Source organism: Asterias rubens, chromosome 15, assembly GCF_902459465.1.
Source record: "Asterias rubens chromosome 15, eAstRub1.3, whole genome shotgun sequence".
Lineage (NCBI taxonomy): Eukaryota > Metazoa > Echinodermata > Asteroidea > Forcipulatida > Asteriidae > Asterias > Asterias rubens.
This window is the reverse complement of record NC_047076.1, coordinates 9,365,269-9,381,796: the sequence shown is the minus strand read 5'-3', so window position 1 is coordinate 9,381,796 and position 16,528 is coordinate 9,365,269. Positions and strand designations below refer to the sequence as shown.

The following is a 16,528-nucleotide window of genomic DNA, read 5'->3' as shown; positions in this document are numbered from 1 at the left end:
CATCCTATAGAATCATTTGTATGGTTTATATGCGCAGAACTAGGCAAAGCACTGCCTTAAAATTTGAGTTAAATTTCATTAGGCTGCTAAGCACAGATAAAAATATTGCTTGGCAGGTATAGGTTACCATCCACAATCACTGTGTGGTGTATATTGGTTGTGACTGGTTCCCTGCAGTTGCTAAGCAGGGCTATGAAATTGGACAAGAGATTTCCCGAGTGATGGGCACTATGTTAAATCACAATGATGACAATGTACATTCCAAATGCAAGCATTAGGCTGTGACTGAATTAGTGGCTATGTCTGCCGCTTGATCATCAAATGAAGCATAGTCAAAGCCGCAGCCACCAATTTTGTTTTTATATCACTAAATAAATGCATGCAAAATATTTATTTTAACCACACACAGGTATCTGTGGCATGCTTGTTCAATACATTATCTGTTCTGGTTTGGTATTAGTTTAAAAGCTGTTGTGATCTAAGGACACATTTATGCATGGTAGCTGATCACTTTCACTAATAATGTACATTTCTTAAGGATTGTTGTCGGCCTTTAAAGGGAAAGTATATCATTTTTACAGTGTAAACTACAGCAAGTCATCCATTTTGGTAGCTTGATATATTTTGTTTACTTTACTCAGTTTTCCAAGATCCATTGTATAATATTTGTAAGATGCCTCTAATTCCTCCATGAAGCATCAAGTCTAAAGTAAGTTCTAGAACTAGCTGTTTTGGGTTTCTTGGTATCACCAATCCAGATTGTCTGTAAATTATCCAAATAAGACATATAAATGCTACGGAGCCCTGGAAGTGACATGCTGAAAATAATTGTGTCTGTTTTCCTGTGAAAACTGTTTTCTAAAGTCAGTTTTCCTGTGGAGATTTATGTAATTTTACAGATATCCTTTTCCAGTGGAAATCATTTTTTCGGATTTCTTTTTCCTGAGAAAATAATTGTCCAATTACTAATTTCCTAAATTATGTTTTCCCGTGAAAATAAAAGTCTGAGTCCATTTTTCTGAGAAAATAAGTTTCCAAAATTATTTTCACTGAAAAATGAAATTTGAATAAATACTTCCACAGGAAAACGGAATTTTAGAAAAATTATTTCACGGCGGAAAAAAAAGATTTGAAAATTATTTTGTGAAATGTATTTTTACTAGAAAACAAGTAATTGGAAGGTTGTTTTCTCTGGAAAATGAAATCCAGAAAATAATTCCTCGGAAACTATGGGAAAACGTACAAATTTGTTTTCAGCATTTCACTTCCAGTCTCCGTAAAATATGTCACTTCTGTGATGATAAAAATATGTCTTGATGATAGAACTGTTATTTTTCAAACTCTGAAATCTTTTAAACAGGGTAAGAAAGTCCAAAGTCAGGTAAGATTTTGCGTGATTCGCAAATCATCAGCGCTAAAAGCCATTGTCAAACATCTAGCACCATTTTGACACTTTCCAACCCTATTTTTTCTCTCTTCCAAAACAACAAAATGCTTCCTCATAAAAATACCAGGCCTTGGACTGGATAGTAAGTTTGTCACTGCAGTTTCTTTTAATATTGTAGATGTTTTGTGTTCCCCCAACTTATGTACAATTTACCTTTTACCCCAAGGTGTTTTTGCTTTGACCCCTCCCAAACTTCCAAAATCCCACACCAACAGACCCCTGTACTGAGGATGTTGCAGTTTGTTTACCACATTGCTTAGTGCTGTAACTGAGTACAGCATTTCTGACAGGTTTGCAGAGAGACAATGGTTTCCCGATCTTCTGCAAAATGGTAAAGAAACCGTGACCTCATCAGTACTGAGGTCGATTGATCTTAATTTAAAGGAACACGTTGCCTTGGATCGGTCGAGTTGGTCTTTGAAAAGCGTTTTTGATGCATATGGTTAGAAAGATGATGTAAAAGTAGAATACAATGATCTACACAAATATGCCTCGAAATTGCGTGGTTTTCTTTTTACCTCGTCCAATAACACAGTCGGTCATTTATGGGAGTCAAAATGTTGACTCCCATAAATGGCAGACCGTGATAGTTCGCGACGTTAAAAGAAAACCGTGCAATTTTGAGTGATACTTGTGTGGATCATTATATTCTACTTTTAAAACATCTTTCTAACCATATACATTTCATAACAAACGGTTTCAAACGCTTTTTATAGACCAACTCGTCCGATCCAAGGCAACGTGTTCCTTTAACACCAACAACTGGGGTAGATTCTCATGTGTGGCCTTAGCCAACCTTGCTTTGGTTGTTGTAGTGCTTCTAGCATGATGTTTTTTTGGCCCTCAAAACAATCACAAACTGTTAATGTTATACAAATAAATAGCCTGAAAACGTTCAAAACCTAAACCTACACCATGTAGACATGTTAGTGAGTCCTTGCACCATGTGGACATGTTAGTGAGTCCTTGCACCATGTGGACATGTTAGTGAGTCCTTGCACCATGTGGACATGTTAGTGAGTCCTTGCACTCAATTAAATCCTCCTACTTTTTTTTCCTAGTGATAAGTACATGTATCATGCCTAAATACTGAATCCATCAGACTCCAGATGGATTTCGGTTAACTTTTAGCCTCATGCTACATAGGCCAGTTGTTCTGGTTTTACCAAATCCATCAAATCAGGCAAATCAGGGTTGTTGGGTGAGTTTGACTCTCCATGATACTGATGAATCTATCAAAATCAGGGCAAAAATGCGAGGTGGATATTTGTTGGTCAACACCCATGCTAACCATGTGTTAGTTTGACTTGTATTGGCAGTACATCAAAATCGGCAACACAAGGTGAAGGCCTTTGAACACCATGGCTTTGATCAGGGGCTCAACATTTTCTGGACTGCAGGCTCATGACTGGAAAAATGTCTTGTGTTTTTGTTTTAATGTTGACTTTCAGTTTTTTTTTTTTTGGGGGGGGGGTGTTTCAAACAAATTTTGGTACATTAACAATTCTGAGACACAAACGCTGCTGTCTTTCGGATTCTTAGCACACAAGAGGTTGGGGGAAACTCTCTGACCATTGGATCTAAGGGACTCAGTCAGGTCCACTCCACTGCCTGTATTATAGTATCATTTTGACTTATGGGCACCCACTACTAATTTTGTTTTAAGACTCAGTTTTGTCAAATCCATTCCTGAACTAGTTCCATGTAAAACGTGAAGCCCTTTTTACCCTCCTCCCCAGTCTTGTTGATCCCAATCAGCAGAGTGTGGGTTTGAGTCCTGATTGTGGCATTTGTATCCTTGAGCAATACTTTACCATAACTGCTTTGTGGTTTTGATGGAACATTAAGCCTCAGGTCTTGTGTACTTCATGTAGGATTGATACTTGATAGTGCACATACAATCAAAGAACCAATAACACTTATTGTGGATGAGTAGGGGTTGACCCCAGTGTTTCTGGTTTACAGGGAGCACACTTGTTAATAGGGTTCATGTGGCTTGCCAGCTACAGTCATTCACTTACATGTATGAGACACCCTTGGTAGCATTATCAGAAATTTACGATATTAACAAAACGCGACTGTACAGTGTACATACCTTTGAGGTGACATGCCTGATGTGTTTTGCTCCTTGTACACTATAGTAAGAGCTTTTTCCAAACCTACATGTACAGTATACATGTATATAGGTTTGGGCTACAGCTTTGGCCTCGGCTCCATTTCCATTTTTTGAGTTTTTTATTTTACATGGTTCAAATGTCAAACCAAGCTCTGATGCTGGAGTCCAAGCTGAGGTTACTATCCTATAGAAATAATTCCTGCACTTTTTGTTGCCAGCTTCTCTATCTGCTTGTTTTAAAATGAAGATGTTTGACTTTGTCTATATGGTTTGTCTTTACGAATTGTTTTGCTAAGTAGTACTCCTTGCATGGGGTGTTTAGATGAATTTGATCTTTTAGTAAATGATGTGTGCACTGTTATGTAGTCTAGTACCCTGCTTGCAGCTGTGTTCAAGATACTGAGTAGAGAAAGTACAGCAATGCACCTTGCCACTACTGCATGTTCTGTCATAGGCCCTTTTATAAACCATGGCTTCGTCTTTGGATTCGTCTTGAGGCTCCGTTCTCTCTTCTGAAGCCCTGAGCACTTATATGCAAAGCACGTGCAATTGTCAAATCAACTGGCGAGGCCAAGCTAACCTGAGCCGAATCCAAAGCCGTTGATTCGAAAAGGAAAATAGGCGCAAGCAATAGCCAGTTTTACTAATAGTTTGCAACATTGGTAGTTGGCCTCCTGTAGGCTGGTAGCAAATCAATACTTGCTCAGTTTAGGTACAATGTAGTATGTTTTTTTAAGAAAATGAAGTGGATTTAGAATTCACATTGTGAACAAAACAAATTAGTTTTTTTTTTTTAAGTTGAGTCTTTTTAATTCGAAATATTATTGTGTCAAGCATGAGGTCTCACTGTAGTAATTGTTAATCCAATTCAATGATGAAACTGTTTTCATAAATAGATAAGATTTAAGAATTTTTGTAGTATTGAAAACAACAGATGTTTTAGAAAATAAGTTTTCAAATTCAATTGTCTATTGCCTGTTTTTAAACTTTCGATAGAAGACATTGAAACATAACTTTGTAATTTTTAGTTTTTTATTTTTTATTTTTTTTTTTTTGGGGGGGCGAGCTTTTACAGATACATGTAGTATGCATTTACATAGAAACTGTTTCCCCAATACCGACCCTTGGCTTGACAATTAAAAAATAAAACACATGTTTTCTTACTACTCGGATGGTTTTGCAGTTTTAACAAAAAAATTGTTGAGAGACTTACACCTTTAAACGTTCATTTTTGTTAACAGTGGTGTGTACAGTGGAAAAGATGGACAGTCAGCCAGCCTAGACAATGGCCCCTTCCCCAATGGCCAAATCAGCGATGACCCCATGGACGACCCCATGATGGACCCCTTAACTCCCCCTCCCCCTAAGTCTGCTGACGCCATGATGAGAACCAACCAGCTGATGGTGAATGGAGATGGGAGACTGAGGAGCATCAGCAACCCTGATCAACAACAAAATGGTGTCAGTCCGAACATGCTACAGGTAGTAGACACTGGAAAGTTACTTTGTCCTCACATGAACACCTAGGGTCAAATTATAAGTAGAGCTGCTAAGGCACTATAAGTAGCTAAGCACAATACAAATTATGCTTACCAGACTAGGGTGGAAAGCAAAATATTTGACTCTGCAGTTTTTTTAGAAATTTGAATAGCAGTCATCTGTTTGGTAACTAACGGTGTCCAGTATGAGAGTCAATGGTCCACCACAATATGCAGGACGTGTTTATAAAGGAAATTATTTACATGTAGGTCACAAATTCTTAAGTGTATATGTTTTGACATCACTTGTAATTGCGTCTGCACTAGTGTTCAGAATGAAGTAAAGCTATGTGTTGAGAGAGGTGCGACAACTTGTGATTAGAAGTTGCTATTGCATTGGGTTGTGCTACATTTGGATAGTGAATGGCATCTAGCAACGTCCGACAACATAAAACTGGTCCCTCCATGCCACATCTCTCTCAAAACACAGCTCTGGATTGAACAAAGTAGTGTTGCACTCGTGGACAGTCTAGAACGAACCTTGAAGAAGAAGATGAATAAAATATTCCTCAAAGACAAGCTCTTGCTGAAAGCAAACCAAGCTTGAGCCCTACAAGTATTGATCAGTTTGCAGCAAACTTTCTTTTCAATCACTATCATTAACTTAATGTTCATTCACTTTTCAACCGCTTCACTTAACAAATTAATATGAAAATTAGTTGACATTTTTATTTTTTTTTATATGAAAAAATTACATGTCTCGATAGATTTATGGTGTTTTCCAGGGTTTCAAACTGATGAGAAGAAATTTATTTTATGGAATTTGAAAAGAAAGCGCCTTAACAAGTTGGCGTGTGAAGTATTGGGCTGAAACAGTTCAGAAACGAAAGCAGCCAAAATACCATGTTGCGTGTTGCATCTGTGACTAGCACAGAAACCAGCCAAAATACCATGTTGCGTGTTGCATCTGTGACTAGCACAGAAACCAGCCAAAATACCATGTTGCGTGTTGCATCTGTGACTAGCACAGAAACCAGCCAAAATACCATGTTGCGTGTTGCATCTCATCTGTGACTAGCACAGAAACCAGCCAAAATACCATGTTGCGTGTTGCATCTGTGACTAGCACAGAAACCAGCCAAAATACCATGTTGCGTGTTGCTACTGTGACTAGCACAGAAACCAGCCAAAATACCATGTTGCGTGTTGCATCTGTGACTAGCACAGAAACCAGCCAAAATACCATGTTGCATCTGTGACTAGCACAGAAACCAGCCAAAATACCATGTTGCGTGTTGCATCTGTGACTAGCACAGAAACCAGCCAAAATACCATGTTGCGAGTTGCATCTGTGACTAGCACAGAAACCAGCCAAAATACCATGTTGCGTGTTGCATCTGTGACTGGCATCCTACTTATTTTTAACTAAGCAGAAGATGTGTAAGCAATATTCCTGTTCCAAGCAGGTCTGTTGCACTTCTCACTGTGGAATGCTGCTCTAACAGAATCACATGCTTAAACGCTGTTACACAAAATGTTGTGGTATGCAGGTCTATCATTGGCTGAGTTGTGCTTGAGGCATACATGTACACACATTCAATCCTTTGACATCTACTATGGCAGCTTAAACCAGGACTTTTTTAAGATTGTACAAAAATTACTTTCTTGGAGCTAGCCATATCAGCAGTCATTTTCGGGAATTCATTTTCCACATCCATTTCATCTGTTGTATCACAGGGAATGCTATACGCCACTCGTCTTGTATTTGTAAAAACGCTTGTGTACGATTGTCGCCTTTTTATTAATGAGAATGCATTTCAATTCTCTACTCGGCTTTTATGAAATTCAAACACTTTAGTATAAGCCGGCCGTGGCTGAGTGGTCTAGAGCTAGAGTGTGGGCTCAAATCCCTGTTGTGACACCTTCGTTCTTGGGTGATAAACTCAACTATAGTTGCTTCTCATCACCCAGGAGTAAATGAGTATCTGACAGGGTAGAGATAGTTGATGTGAATGATAAGCAAAATGTGTGCGCATTTGGCTTCCGGTGCTGCATGAGATGGTTCAAGAATACTGAAGGGCCAAAAACAGGGGATAGTAACAGAGGTGGTAATTCAAGGTTAGCCGTAAGGTTTGTTGTGGTTTTCTAGGGTTATCCGGGTTCAACCTCAAGTTACCATGAGTTGACACCAGTTACCTTGGGTTACCGTTTGTTCAATTCTGCATTTCTTTTTGTAGTGTAAGGTGCTTTGATACAAAATTTAAAGTGCTTAAAAGAGTTTAGTTTAGTTTTAAAATGCTCGCTTGCCCCCAAAAACACTCACAGGCATGACAGGTGTACATTTTCATTTTTTTTTCTTCTTTCTAACTCAACACATTATACATGCAAATCTTATTCCACACTGCATGCATGAAATCCACAGGGGCACATCTGCATACTACATGTACAAGACTAATACACAAATCATCTCTAATCCAATGATATAACGATTCTTGGAAGACATTGTGGTTTTGTTTCTAAAAAGCAGGCAAAACAGATGCTCACTTCTGTAGTTCATGCATTCAATGGGTCAATACTGGACAACCTGGCACACTTTCTGGCTCTGACGACACTATTCTTTCTGGATCTTAGACTGAAATTTCTTCCGGTAACAACATTTCAGCTACATGTAATCCTTTATTACTTACTGCTAAATCCATCGTAATCCAACAAGAGTTTACCCTGAAATTTTTCATAATTCAATTAAAGTTTTGACAATCAAACAAATATTACTGAAAAATTTCCAAATCCACTGGCGACAGTTGCAGTGTTTTTGAAATCCGAACATCAGTATACCTGACGATGACTAGAGCAAGCTAGTCGAAACGTTGAGACCAATTTAGAACTGGCTCCGTGGCAGTACAGTTAATTACGATCCTATAAGCTAAAGTAGTAGTCCAGTCTATTTTCTATACCATCCGCCCTGGTAATAGTTAAAAAGCAGGACAGTTCAGAACTGAGAAGTTTACCGTACCTTTGATTATCTACTCCGCGGCAGTAGAATAAAGCAAGACAGTTCTCTAAGAACAACTCTACCTGGCAAGTAGATACACACATGGTGTTACCGCAAACCAAATATTATACATTGATACCTCACCATACAATGCCTCAATCCTATATCAGTAGACCTCCTTGCATTGGCTGCCATCTTGGATGAGGAACAATGAAAACGAGCACACAACTCTATGAATGAATGAATGAAGGAAGGGATGAATGAATAGCTTGTCTGGTGTGCCAGTTTTATCAGCAATGGCAGCCAATGCAAGCTGTTATTGCCTAACTAAAAAAAAAAAAAAGGAAAGGAAAAACAAAATAGTACTGCCAAGCTTCCAAATTCCAGTAAAGGTTCAAAAACCAAAGGCATACTGCCATCACATTTTAAAATTTAAGCTAGTGCAAACAGATGTAAATTTTGCATCAGGGATAACCAGTATTCTGTGTTTTTTGCCCTTACATCAACATCAATTGGTGCTGCCAAATACTTACCTGGAAGTTTGTCTCCATTTTGACGGAGTTATTGTTTTTGGCCAGACATACTATCTGTATTGGAAATCTATGGGCTTGGGTTTTATAAGCTTCCTTAATCTTTTGGAATGTGATTGATTCAGGGTTACGTTTTTAAATAGGCGTCAGTGCTCATTAATTTTGTCCAGCTTTTATTGCACTGGCTTAGCTACTTTCCTGCAGTTGTTGACACAGACATTATGATATCTTGCGCAAATGCAATCTTTTTTTCTTTCTTTTTTATGAGCCTGTTTTCTTGATACGATAAAAAAGGAAGAAGCTTGTGCAAACTTTGTTTCTTTTTTTTTCTTCGATCACACATTGTGTGTTTTATTTTTATTTTACAATTGGGTCATTTTCTTTAAAGAGCATTTCTAAACTAAACAGTTAATGTAATGTTTAGCTTACAATCAGTGATTAGTGTTTAGTTTAAGACTTGCTTCTTAGACTACTGACTCTTCCAGAATTTACCCCCAAACATAACCCATCTTATTCCACTGTAAAACCCGTCATGTTTTTTTGTTCCCTCCTTTTTTTATTTTGATTTATTGCATGAACCCCTTATCTCCTTCACCCTTCACACTAGCCATTGCAAGAAGTTGACATCCCTCCCCAGCACAACGCAACCGATGAACAGAAAATAGACAATATCACCGCCGCTGCGGTGCTTGAGAGCAGCCAGGCTGGCAACGAGCCAACAACCGAGGGTGCTGCGGCATTGTCCCTCGTAGACAAGCAGTCCCCCGGCGGCGCGGTGTTCTCTTTTGTTGGCTCGCCTGCCAACGAGGGTGCTATTCAGGTCACCGTAGGGAGTACACCTATTGAGTCTAACCCTGAAGACGTAGATAAAAGCATGGCCACTTCTACCACTCCCTCCCTTTCCAACATCGGGGTATGTCATTTTGTATTATTTTTGTACATTTTAGTTAACTTTTGATTTGCCCCATTTTTGTATTTGTACAACAAATATTGTTTTCCCAAAGTTTTTTTTCCATGTCTTGTTTTATTGTTTTCATGCTGCATTTTACTTTTTTTTTGCATTTGATGCTCGTTTGACAAACCTAACTTTTGCGATCACTAACGCTGCACTAAATGCATGCACTAAAATGCGCTGAACTTATGTGGTCTAATCAAATTCTGGAATTCATCCAAACCTAATTTGACAATATGGCAAAAGAATCTTGTTTGCTATCATAGGTTGCTGCTAATTTGTCATAAATGCTTGTGATCACCTCCCTATTTCAATCTGTTTGCTTTATCATATTACCAACTTTAACATGTTAACCAACTTAATAATTTTGTTGTTTTTTATGTTTTCATTACTTGTTTGTCTTGTTCTCCCCAAATACTTAAGGACCCCCCCTCTCCCCAACCCTAAAAAGATTTGAAAGAAAAAAGGAATTGTTCACAATAAAATTAAAACAAAACAAAACTTTGCAAGTTTGTCCAGGTAAATTATCTTCAACATTTCCCTGCACTATTTGTTGACCTGTTCGAAACATAAGGTGAAATTCAGTTGTGAAAGAAAAATTCCCCAATTTTCTTTACGGGGTTGGAAGGAGGGGATTGGGGGAACCTTAAATATGTGATGTCATTGACTCACTACCGTTCTCCAAACCCCCTTTCTCTCATGCAGAGAGTTTCATCGGTAACCAGCTCCGGTTCAGCTGCCAGTAAACTAGAAGTAGGTAGTTGGTTCCCTGCTTGTACTAATTCAAAACGGATGCACTCATAAAAGTATACACTCCTAAAGATTAAAAAGATATATACTGTATACCGGCAGCAAATGACTTCATGAACAAATGTTAGAAAAGAAAGAGTTATATTACACAGCAACAGTTACTTCAGATTCTGAACAGTAACTTTGAGATTCTTGCACAGGTAAATACTTAAGCCGGTTCATTCTTCAAGCCAATGTGGTACACATGTTAATGTGACAGGGCTATTTTTGCAGTGAATGTTTCCATGGAATTGAACACTCAAGTCAACTATGTTATGCAAATTATTTGTTATGCAAATCCCATTTGCATTCGCAAGAAGTAGGAACCGGGCTTCACTGAGTTGATCATATCAGTTGACCTTTTAGCAACATGATGTAATTTGAGTTTGGCCCCTCCTGTAGAGGTCAGAGGAGGTTGCTTATTGGCCAGTCCTGTTGGACTCTGGGCCCAATTTCATCACTCTGCTTATCTCCGAATTCTGCGCTTATCATTACCATTCTCTGCTTGCAGGACAAGCATCGATCTTCCGCACTACTTGTACTTGTACTTGTAGCTGTGTAAGCAAAGAATGCCTAGTAACGTTGAGTAGGCAAACGCAGAAGCCAAAATTCCCTGCTAACCTGGAAATACGCTTGATGTAAGCGCGTCATGCTCTGCCTGTGCAAGTGTCAATTCTTTGCTTACGGTAAGCAGGGCATGAATCTGGGCCCTGTGCGTTTCCATTGTTTCATCATTGGTTCATCTTCAAGATGGCAGCTGAAGACATCAATGCAAAGAAGGTCTTAATACTCTGATGTATTGTTTCACATGTGCAATACTGACTGACTTGATTAAAAAATTGGGTTAATAGATGGGAGGATACATTTCATGATTGTGTGGGCGATCTGTGAGTGCCTCCATTTTGAATCAGTTCTAACAACTTGCATTAATAACTTTAGATTCATGTATACCCCTTAGATATTGCCATATCCTTCATCCAAAATGTCTAAAGGAGGTTTTAACATAGCAATAGAGTACAGAGAGTTATAAAATCCTACCCCATATGTAAAAACAAAATGTAACTTTATTTTTCAATTTTACCGTTTCAACATTTACAATATTCAAAGAAGGGTAGATTTCTTTGAAGGTTACACTCCTTCTCCTCAACTATCCTAAACTCTTCACACACCAACTGCATGATTTGTTTGAATCGGTTGTTCTAAGGACTGCCCTTGTGAACTTGGCCCAATTTCATTCCAACCAAATTTCTGTGTGGTTTCCAGGATAAGCAAACAACAGCTGAATACCAGTAACAGGCAATATATGTTTTTAAAAATTTTTTTTAATGCAAGTCGCCAGACACACAAGGCCGGAAGGCCACTTCATGGTGTGGGCTACAATGAATTTATTCCAGAGGCAGTTGCCACCCACTCCTAGGGCTGAAACAGGGTTACCCCCTTTACAGTCCATACGGATGTAGGCTTGGGTATCATCAGTCCGAAGCCTGGGTAGAGCAGAAAGCACTACCTCCCCAATTTGTTGAGTTACCTTATGGTGTTGGGTTTCGTTGGAGTGAAGTTGCATCCAAGTAAATCACTCGAGGGAGTGGGGTGGACTTTAATATTGTGATTCTAACCCTTGTTGAAGCTAACTCTCTGTACTACTTGGTAAGCTGAAACCTTTTTGACAACCCATGACAGTAGTAAAAGGCACTGTGAAAAAACGGCTCCCTCTGAAGTAATATTGTTTTTGAGAAAGCGATAGTTTCTCACTCGAACATTAAAGACACCTGACACTATTGGTAATTGTCAATGACCTGTCTTCTCACTTTGTGTATCTAAACATAATTATGCATAAAATAAAAAACCTGTGAAAAATTTGAGCTCAACCATTGTCAATTGGTCGGTGAAGTTGCGAGATTATTATGAAAGAAAACACCCTTGTGACAGGAAGTTGTGTGCTTTCAGACATGGCAGATGCTTGATTTCGAGACCTCAAAATCTAATTCTGAAGTCTCAAAAATAACTTAATGGAAAATTACTTCTTTCTCGAAAACTATGTTACTTTAGAGGGAGCCGTTTTTCACAATGTTTTATACTATCAAGATCTCCCCATTACTCGTTACCAAGGTTTTATATTATGGCAACAATTATTTTGAGTAACTACCAATAGTGTCCACTGGCTTTAACCATTACAATAGCATAATATTTCCTGGGTTTTATTCAATGTGATGTGTCACTAATGTGGTTCATGCAACACTCTTCAAACGGGGCACGTTTTCTTGATCTCAATGTGTGTACCTGGCTTGTGACGTCCTATGCAAGGGGTCTGCAATGTGTATAACCAAACTGAATAAGCCATTTGAAAATTAGAGTTGATTAATGTTTGGTACAATGACTTGCTTAGTCACATGTCACAAATTAAATTTGAATTCATCCAACTATAGAGACAGTTGCTATGTCACATGATTTGTGGCAGTGACCACCCATACACAATTCTGACTGAATGTGTATGGAACTATGGTACTAGGGTTAGCTCATCAGGAGTTGGCTATATATAAGCTTGCCCGAAACATTTGACACAGCAAATGTCTCTATAGCAGAAACTTGTGAAGCAAGTCATTGCACCAGACATCATTGTTATACCTCGGTAACAAATTGTGAAGTTTGATTGGTCCTCGTGATGTGAAACAAAAACTTATGTTCTATGGCTGCACAGCCCGGAGGTGACATGAGTTTTATTATTATACTATTGTTATTTTTATGTATTTACATTGTAGGTATGCTATTCATAGAAACCAGTGATCGTTCCCACCATTGGTTGATTTTCAGCACTTTGTACAAAACAGCCGCGGGTTTAAGGGAAAAGTGAAAAATTGTTTCTCATTTGAACTGTTCATCTGCTTATTATTAAACTATGCCTAATCTGTTGTAATAATGTTTGAAGATGACAACAGAACTTCGTGAAGAGGAACAATCATGTTTGTTACCGAGGTACATGTACAGTACAACAAAAAAATTGTTGCACGCTGTGACTGGGGTCCATGGGTTTTGTACACCCTTGGGGGGCACATGGCACCCTCGGCTTCACCTCAGGAACCATTTTTCCCCCTCGGGGGTACAAAACGCCATGGATCACGTCACAGTGTGCAACAATTATATATTCAAATCTAACTTGCAAATGGCTAATAGATGGCCAGGCGTTGTACATGTACATGCCAATTTGATTCCACAAATTGAACAGTGAGGAGATGAAGTTGGAAGGGTTCCCCTCAATGTGTCAAACCTAACCATTTTGTCTGTTGCATTTCTTTCTTGAAGGCCTTAGAATCAGTGCCTAAGCCAACCACTTCATCCAGTAACCTCCGTAAGATCCAGAGTCTGCGTCACAAACCACCAACGAGCAATGGCGTCGGCAACAGCGCCCCCAGTGTCTCTTTGTCCAACAGTATGAACTCGGGTCAGATGGCGGGATCCTGGGCAGCTTCTGACCCCTACCAAGAGGTCAACTTGTCTGCCTCGGGCGGGTCGGGCAAAAAATGTACTCTTACAACAGAACTGTGATTCATTGGAACAGTGTATCTTCTCGCTTGTGATTCTGGTTTGGAATCAGGCTCCAAACTCTAACAATACATCTTCTCTCCGTACCACAGTTGGAACAGTGACTCAAATTTGACATAATTTTTAAACTCCTGAAGCAGTCTTCACAGGAAGGATGTGCAGGTAATCTTGATATTTTATCGGGTGAGGTTTGCGCAGCACCATGTCTAAATCTCTTTTGAGTAGTGTTGGTTCTGAAAAGAACCCCTGGTTGACAACTCAACGTTTCCATCAGTATGCCCTATTGTCACAGTGGTTTACAATTGTTGGCTACCGGACGATAGTGATCTTTGAGATGAGTAGGACATGCACAACAACACTAGCAACAGAAACTAGCGCTGACATTAGCCTTGGACACTCACCATGTATCTTCTCAAGTCAACCTGATGTACAACATCAAATTGCCAGACTAGAAACCGGCATCGACCAATATATTGATGAACCATAGCCTGGAACACCCACTGTGTAACTTTCCATGTACAAATGTTGCATATGTTTAAATTGCCAAGCTAGAAAAGTTATAAAGCATTGGACAGGAAACTTTTGTGAACTTTGTATGCCCTTTGTGTATCTTTTTCAAATTAAAAGTGATGCATAACTTCAAATTGCCACGCTAAAATAAACATCGACATTTGAACAGCAGCTTATAGTGACATTAGATTTAACAGTTCTTAAAAAAAAAAACAATCCGTAATTTTTGTTACTCATTCAAGCCTCATAATTTAATTAATTGTGTACATTTTTAATAATTAATTTTTTGTATTCCATGTAACTAAAAAGATGTAAATTCGTAATTTGATATACCTGTGATTAGTTGAAATACATTATTCATCAGTAATTCAACGTTGTTTTCTCATTTGTAGGTACATCCCTATGTAATCTGTGCAGGTACATTAATTTAATAATTCTTTTTCACAAATGCATAGTTTGTGTTAGTTATAATAATAATGATAATACTGGAGTTAAACAAAGACCGGGGGTTAGACTGCAGGACTTGCAATCACAAGGTTGAGGGTTCGAATCCTACCAAGCTAACCGCTGATTTCACAATGACTAGAATAAGTACTGTTTTCTAGTTACTCTGTCACAACTTCAGGAACTGGCATTTTATAACTGTAGCATAGCGCCCTCTCTGGACTTGTTGTCATACAGGTTTATTATTCAAAGGTTAAAGCTCAGAGCTGAATAAAGGATCCATCTTGATTCACGTTGCAACTCAAACAATTATGTTTTATAGCTTCCATATTTCTCTACCTTTGTTTCGAAATATAATATTTCGAAACAAAGGTTGTCTACCTTTGTTTCGAAATATAATATTTCGAAACAAAGGTAGAGAAATATGGAAGCTATAAAACATAGTTGTTTGAGTTGCAACGTGAATCAAGATGGATCCTTGTTCTTTATTCAGCTCTGAGCTTTAACCTTTGAATAATAAACCTGTATGACAACAAGTCAATGCTACAATAACCATCAAAGCTAAACCAATGTTTGTATGAGAGATACTGGCTGTGGCCAGCTTTGTGGCGGGCGATCAAAAAACAATATTCGAAAAAGGACTTTTATAATTTGTGAATTATGACACCAGTAGGAGTTGAAACTTTGCATGGTGGAAATACGATATAGAAAGGTTTGCGGTAACAACACCATGTAATGACTATCTCTAATGAGTTGGGGTGGTTCTGAAAAGAACCGTTGGTTTCAACTCGACGTTTCAATCAGTATGCTCTGATCGTCTTCTGGATTTCTCCAGAAGACGATCAGAGCATACTGATTTTCAGAACCACCCCAACTCATTAGAGATAGTCGTTACATGGTGTTACTGCAAACCTTTCTATATAATTATGACACCGATATATCATACCAATAAGATATAATTCAAGATCCAGTAATTTCTAAATAAGAGCACACCAGAGCATTGATTGCATTATCCAATATATTCAGTTCATAATCATTTCAGATTTAATTTGTTGGTGTTGGGCATGGTGTTGGGCATTAAATCTTCTCAAACCGTGCTTATTAATTATAAGCGGAATCATATATTTCTTTTCTTTTTAAAGTTCTTGTCTCTTGGTCATAGAGGGTACTTTTTTAATATTACTAGTCCCTGATTATTATGATAATTATAATTGATACTATGTTAGCCCAAACTGTGCTTCGTGAATATGCATAGATGTATAATTGTATTCAAATTAGTGAACAAAAATTGTACATACGATATTAATAATGAACTAAGACTGTTTTAGTTAATTGATGCAGAACAAATTTGTATTACTGAAACTTCTTTTCCCATTTTCATTTTTTCCCATTTTTGCATTTCAAAAGCTACTCAATTTATTGCATCTCTCATTCAAGTTTGGTTGCATTGAGAATCATTTGCTCAAACTCAACTGACAAAATGTTTCTTTCTTTAGGTTTATCAAATGAATGATCATGTTCTACAACTATGGTCCTTAAATTTCTTTAATCATTTGTTTCACTTCTTAATTCGTATTCATTTTATTTTTATTTGTTTTAATTTAACATCACAAAATATTTTTCAAATAATAATAATAACCAATTCTTATATAGAGCATTTCACAATAACTGTATCAATGCGCTTTACATTAGTGCCCTGGTCATTGGGCCAATAACATTCCTTTTAATGT

General features: G+C 38.0%; 1 protein-coding gene across 8 annotated transcripts in view; it reads left to right on the top strand.

Moving 5' to 3' along the window:
- Positions 1–15,548, top strand: part of LOC117299772 (band 4.1-like protein 5) — a 44,862-nt gene extending 29,314 nt beyond the window's left edge. For 2 of the 8 annotated variants that reach the window (XM_033783282.1, XM_033783279.1), the window contains 5 exons: positions 1,361–1,381; positions 4,805–5,045; positions 9,171–9,476; positions 10,221–10,268; positions 13,605–15,548. In XM_033783282.1, the coding sequence (XP_033639173.1) occupies positions 1,361–1,381; positions 4,805–5,045; positions 9,171–9,476; positions 10,221–10,268; positions 13,605–13,847 (859 nt within the window). In that variant the 3' untranslated portion in view covers positions 13,848–15,548. Of the gene's footprint in view, positions 1–1,360; positions 1,382–1,514; positions 1,530–4,804; positions 5,046–9,170; positions 9,477–10,220; positions 10,269–13,604 lie in introns of all 8 variants that reach the window. The other 6 variants (XM_033783284.1, XM_033783280.1, XM_033783283.1 and 3 more) reach the window with 5 other exon arrangements.
- The last annotated feature ends 980 nt before the right edge of the window (positions 15,549–16,528 follow it).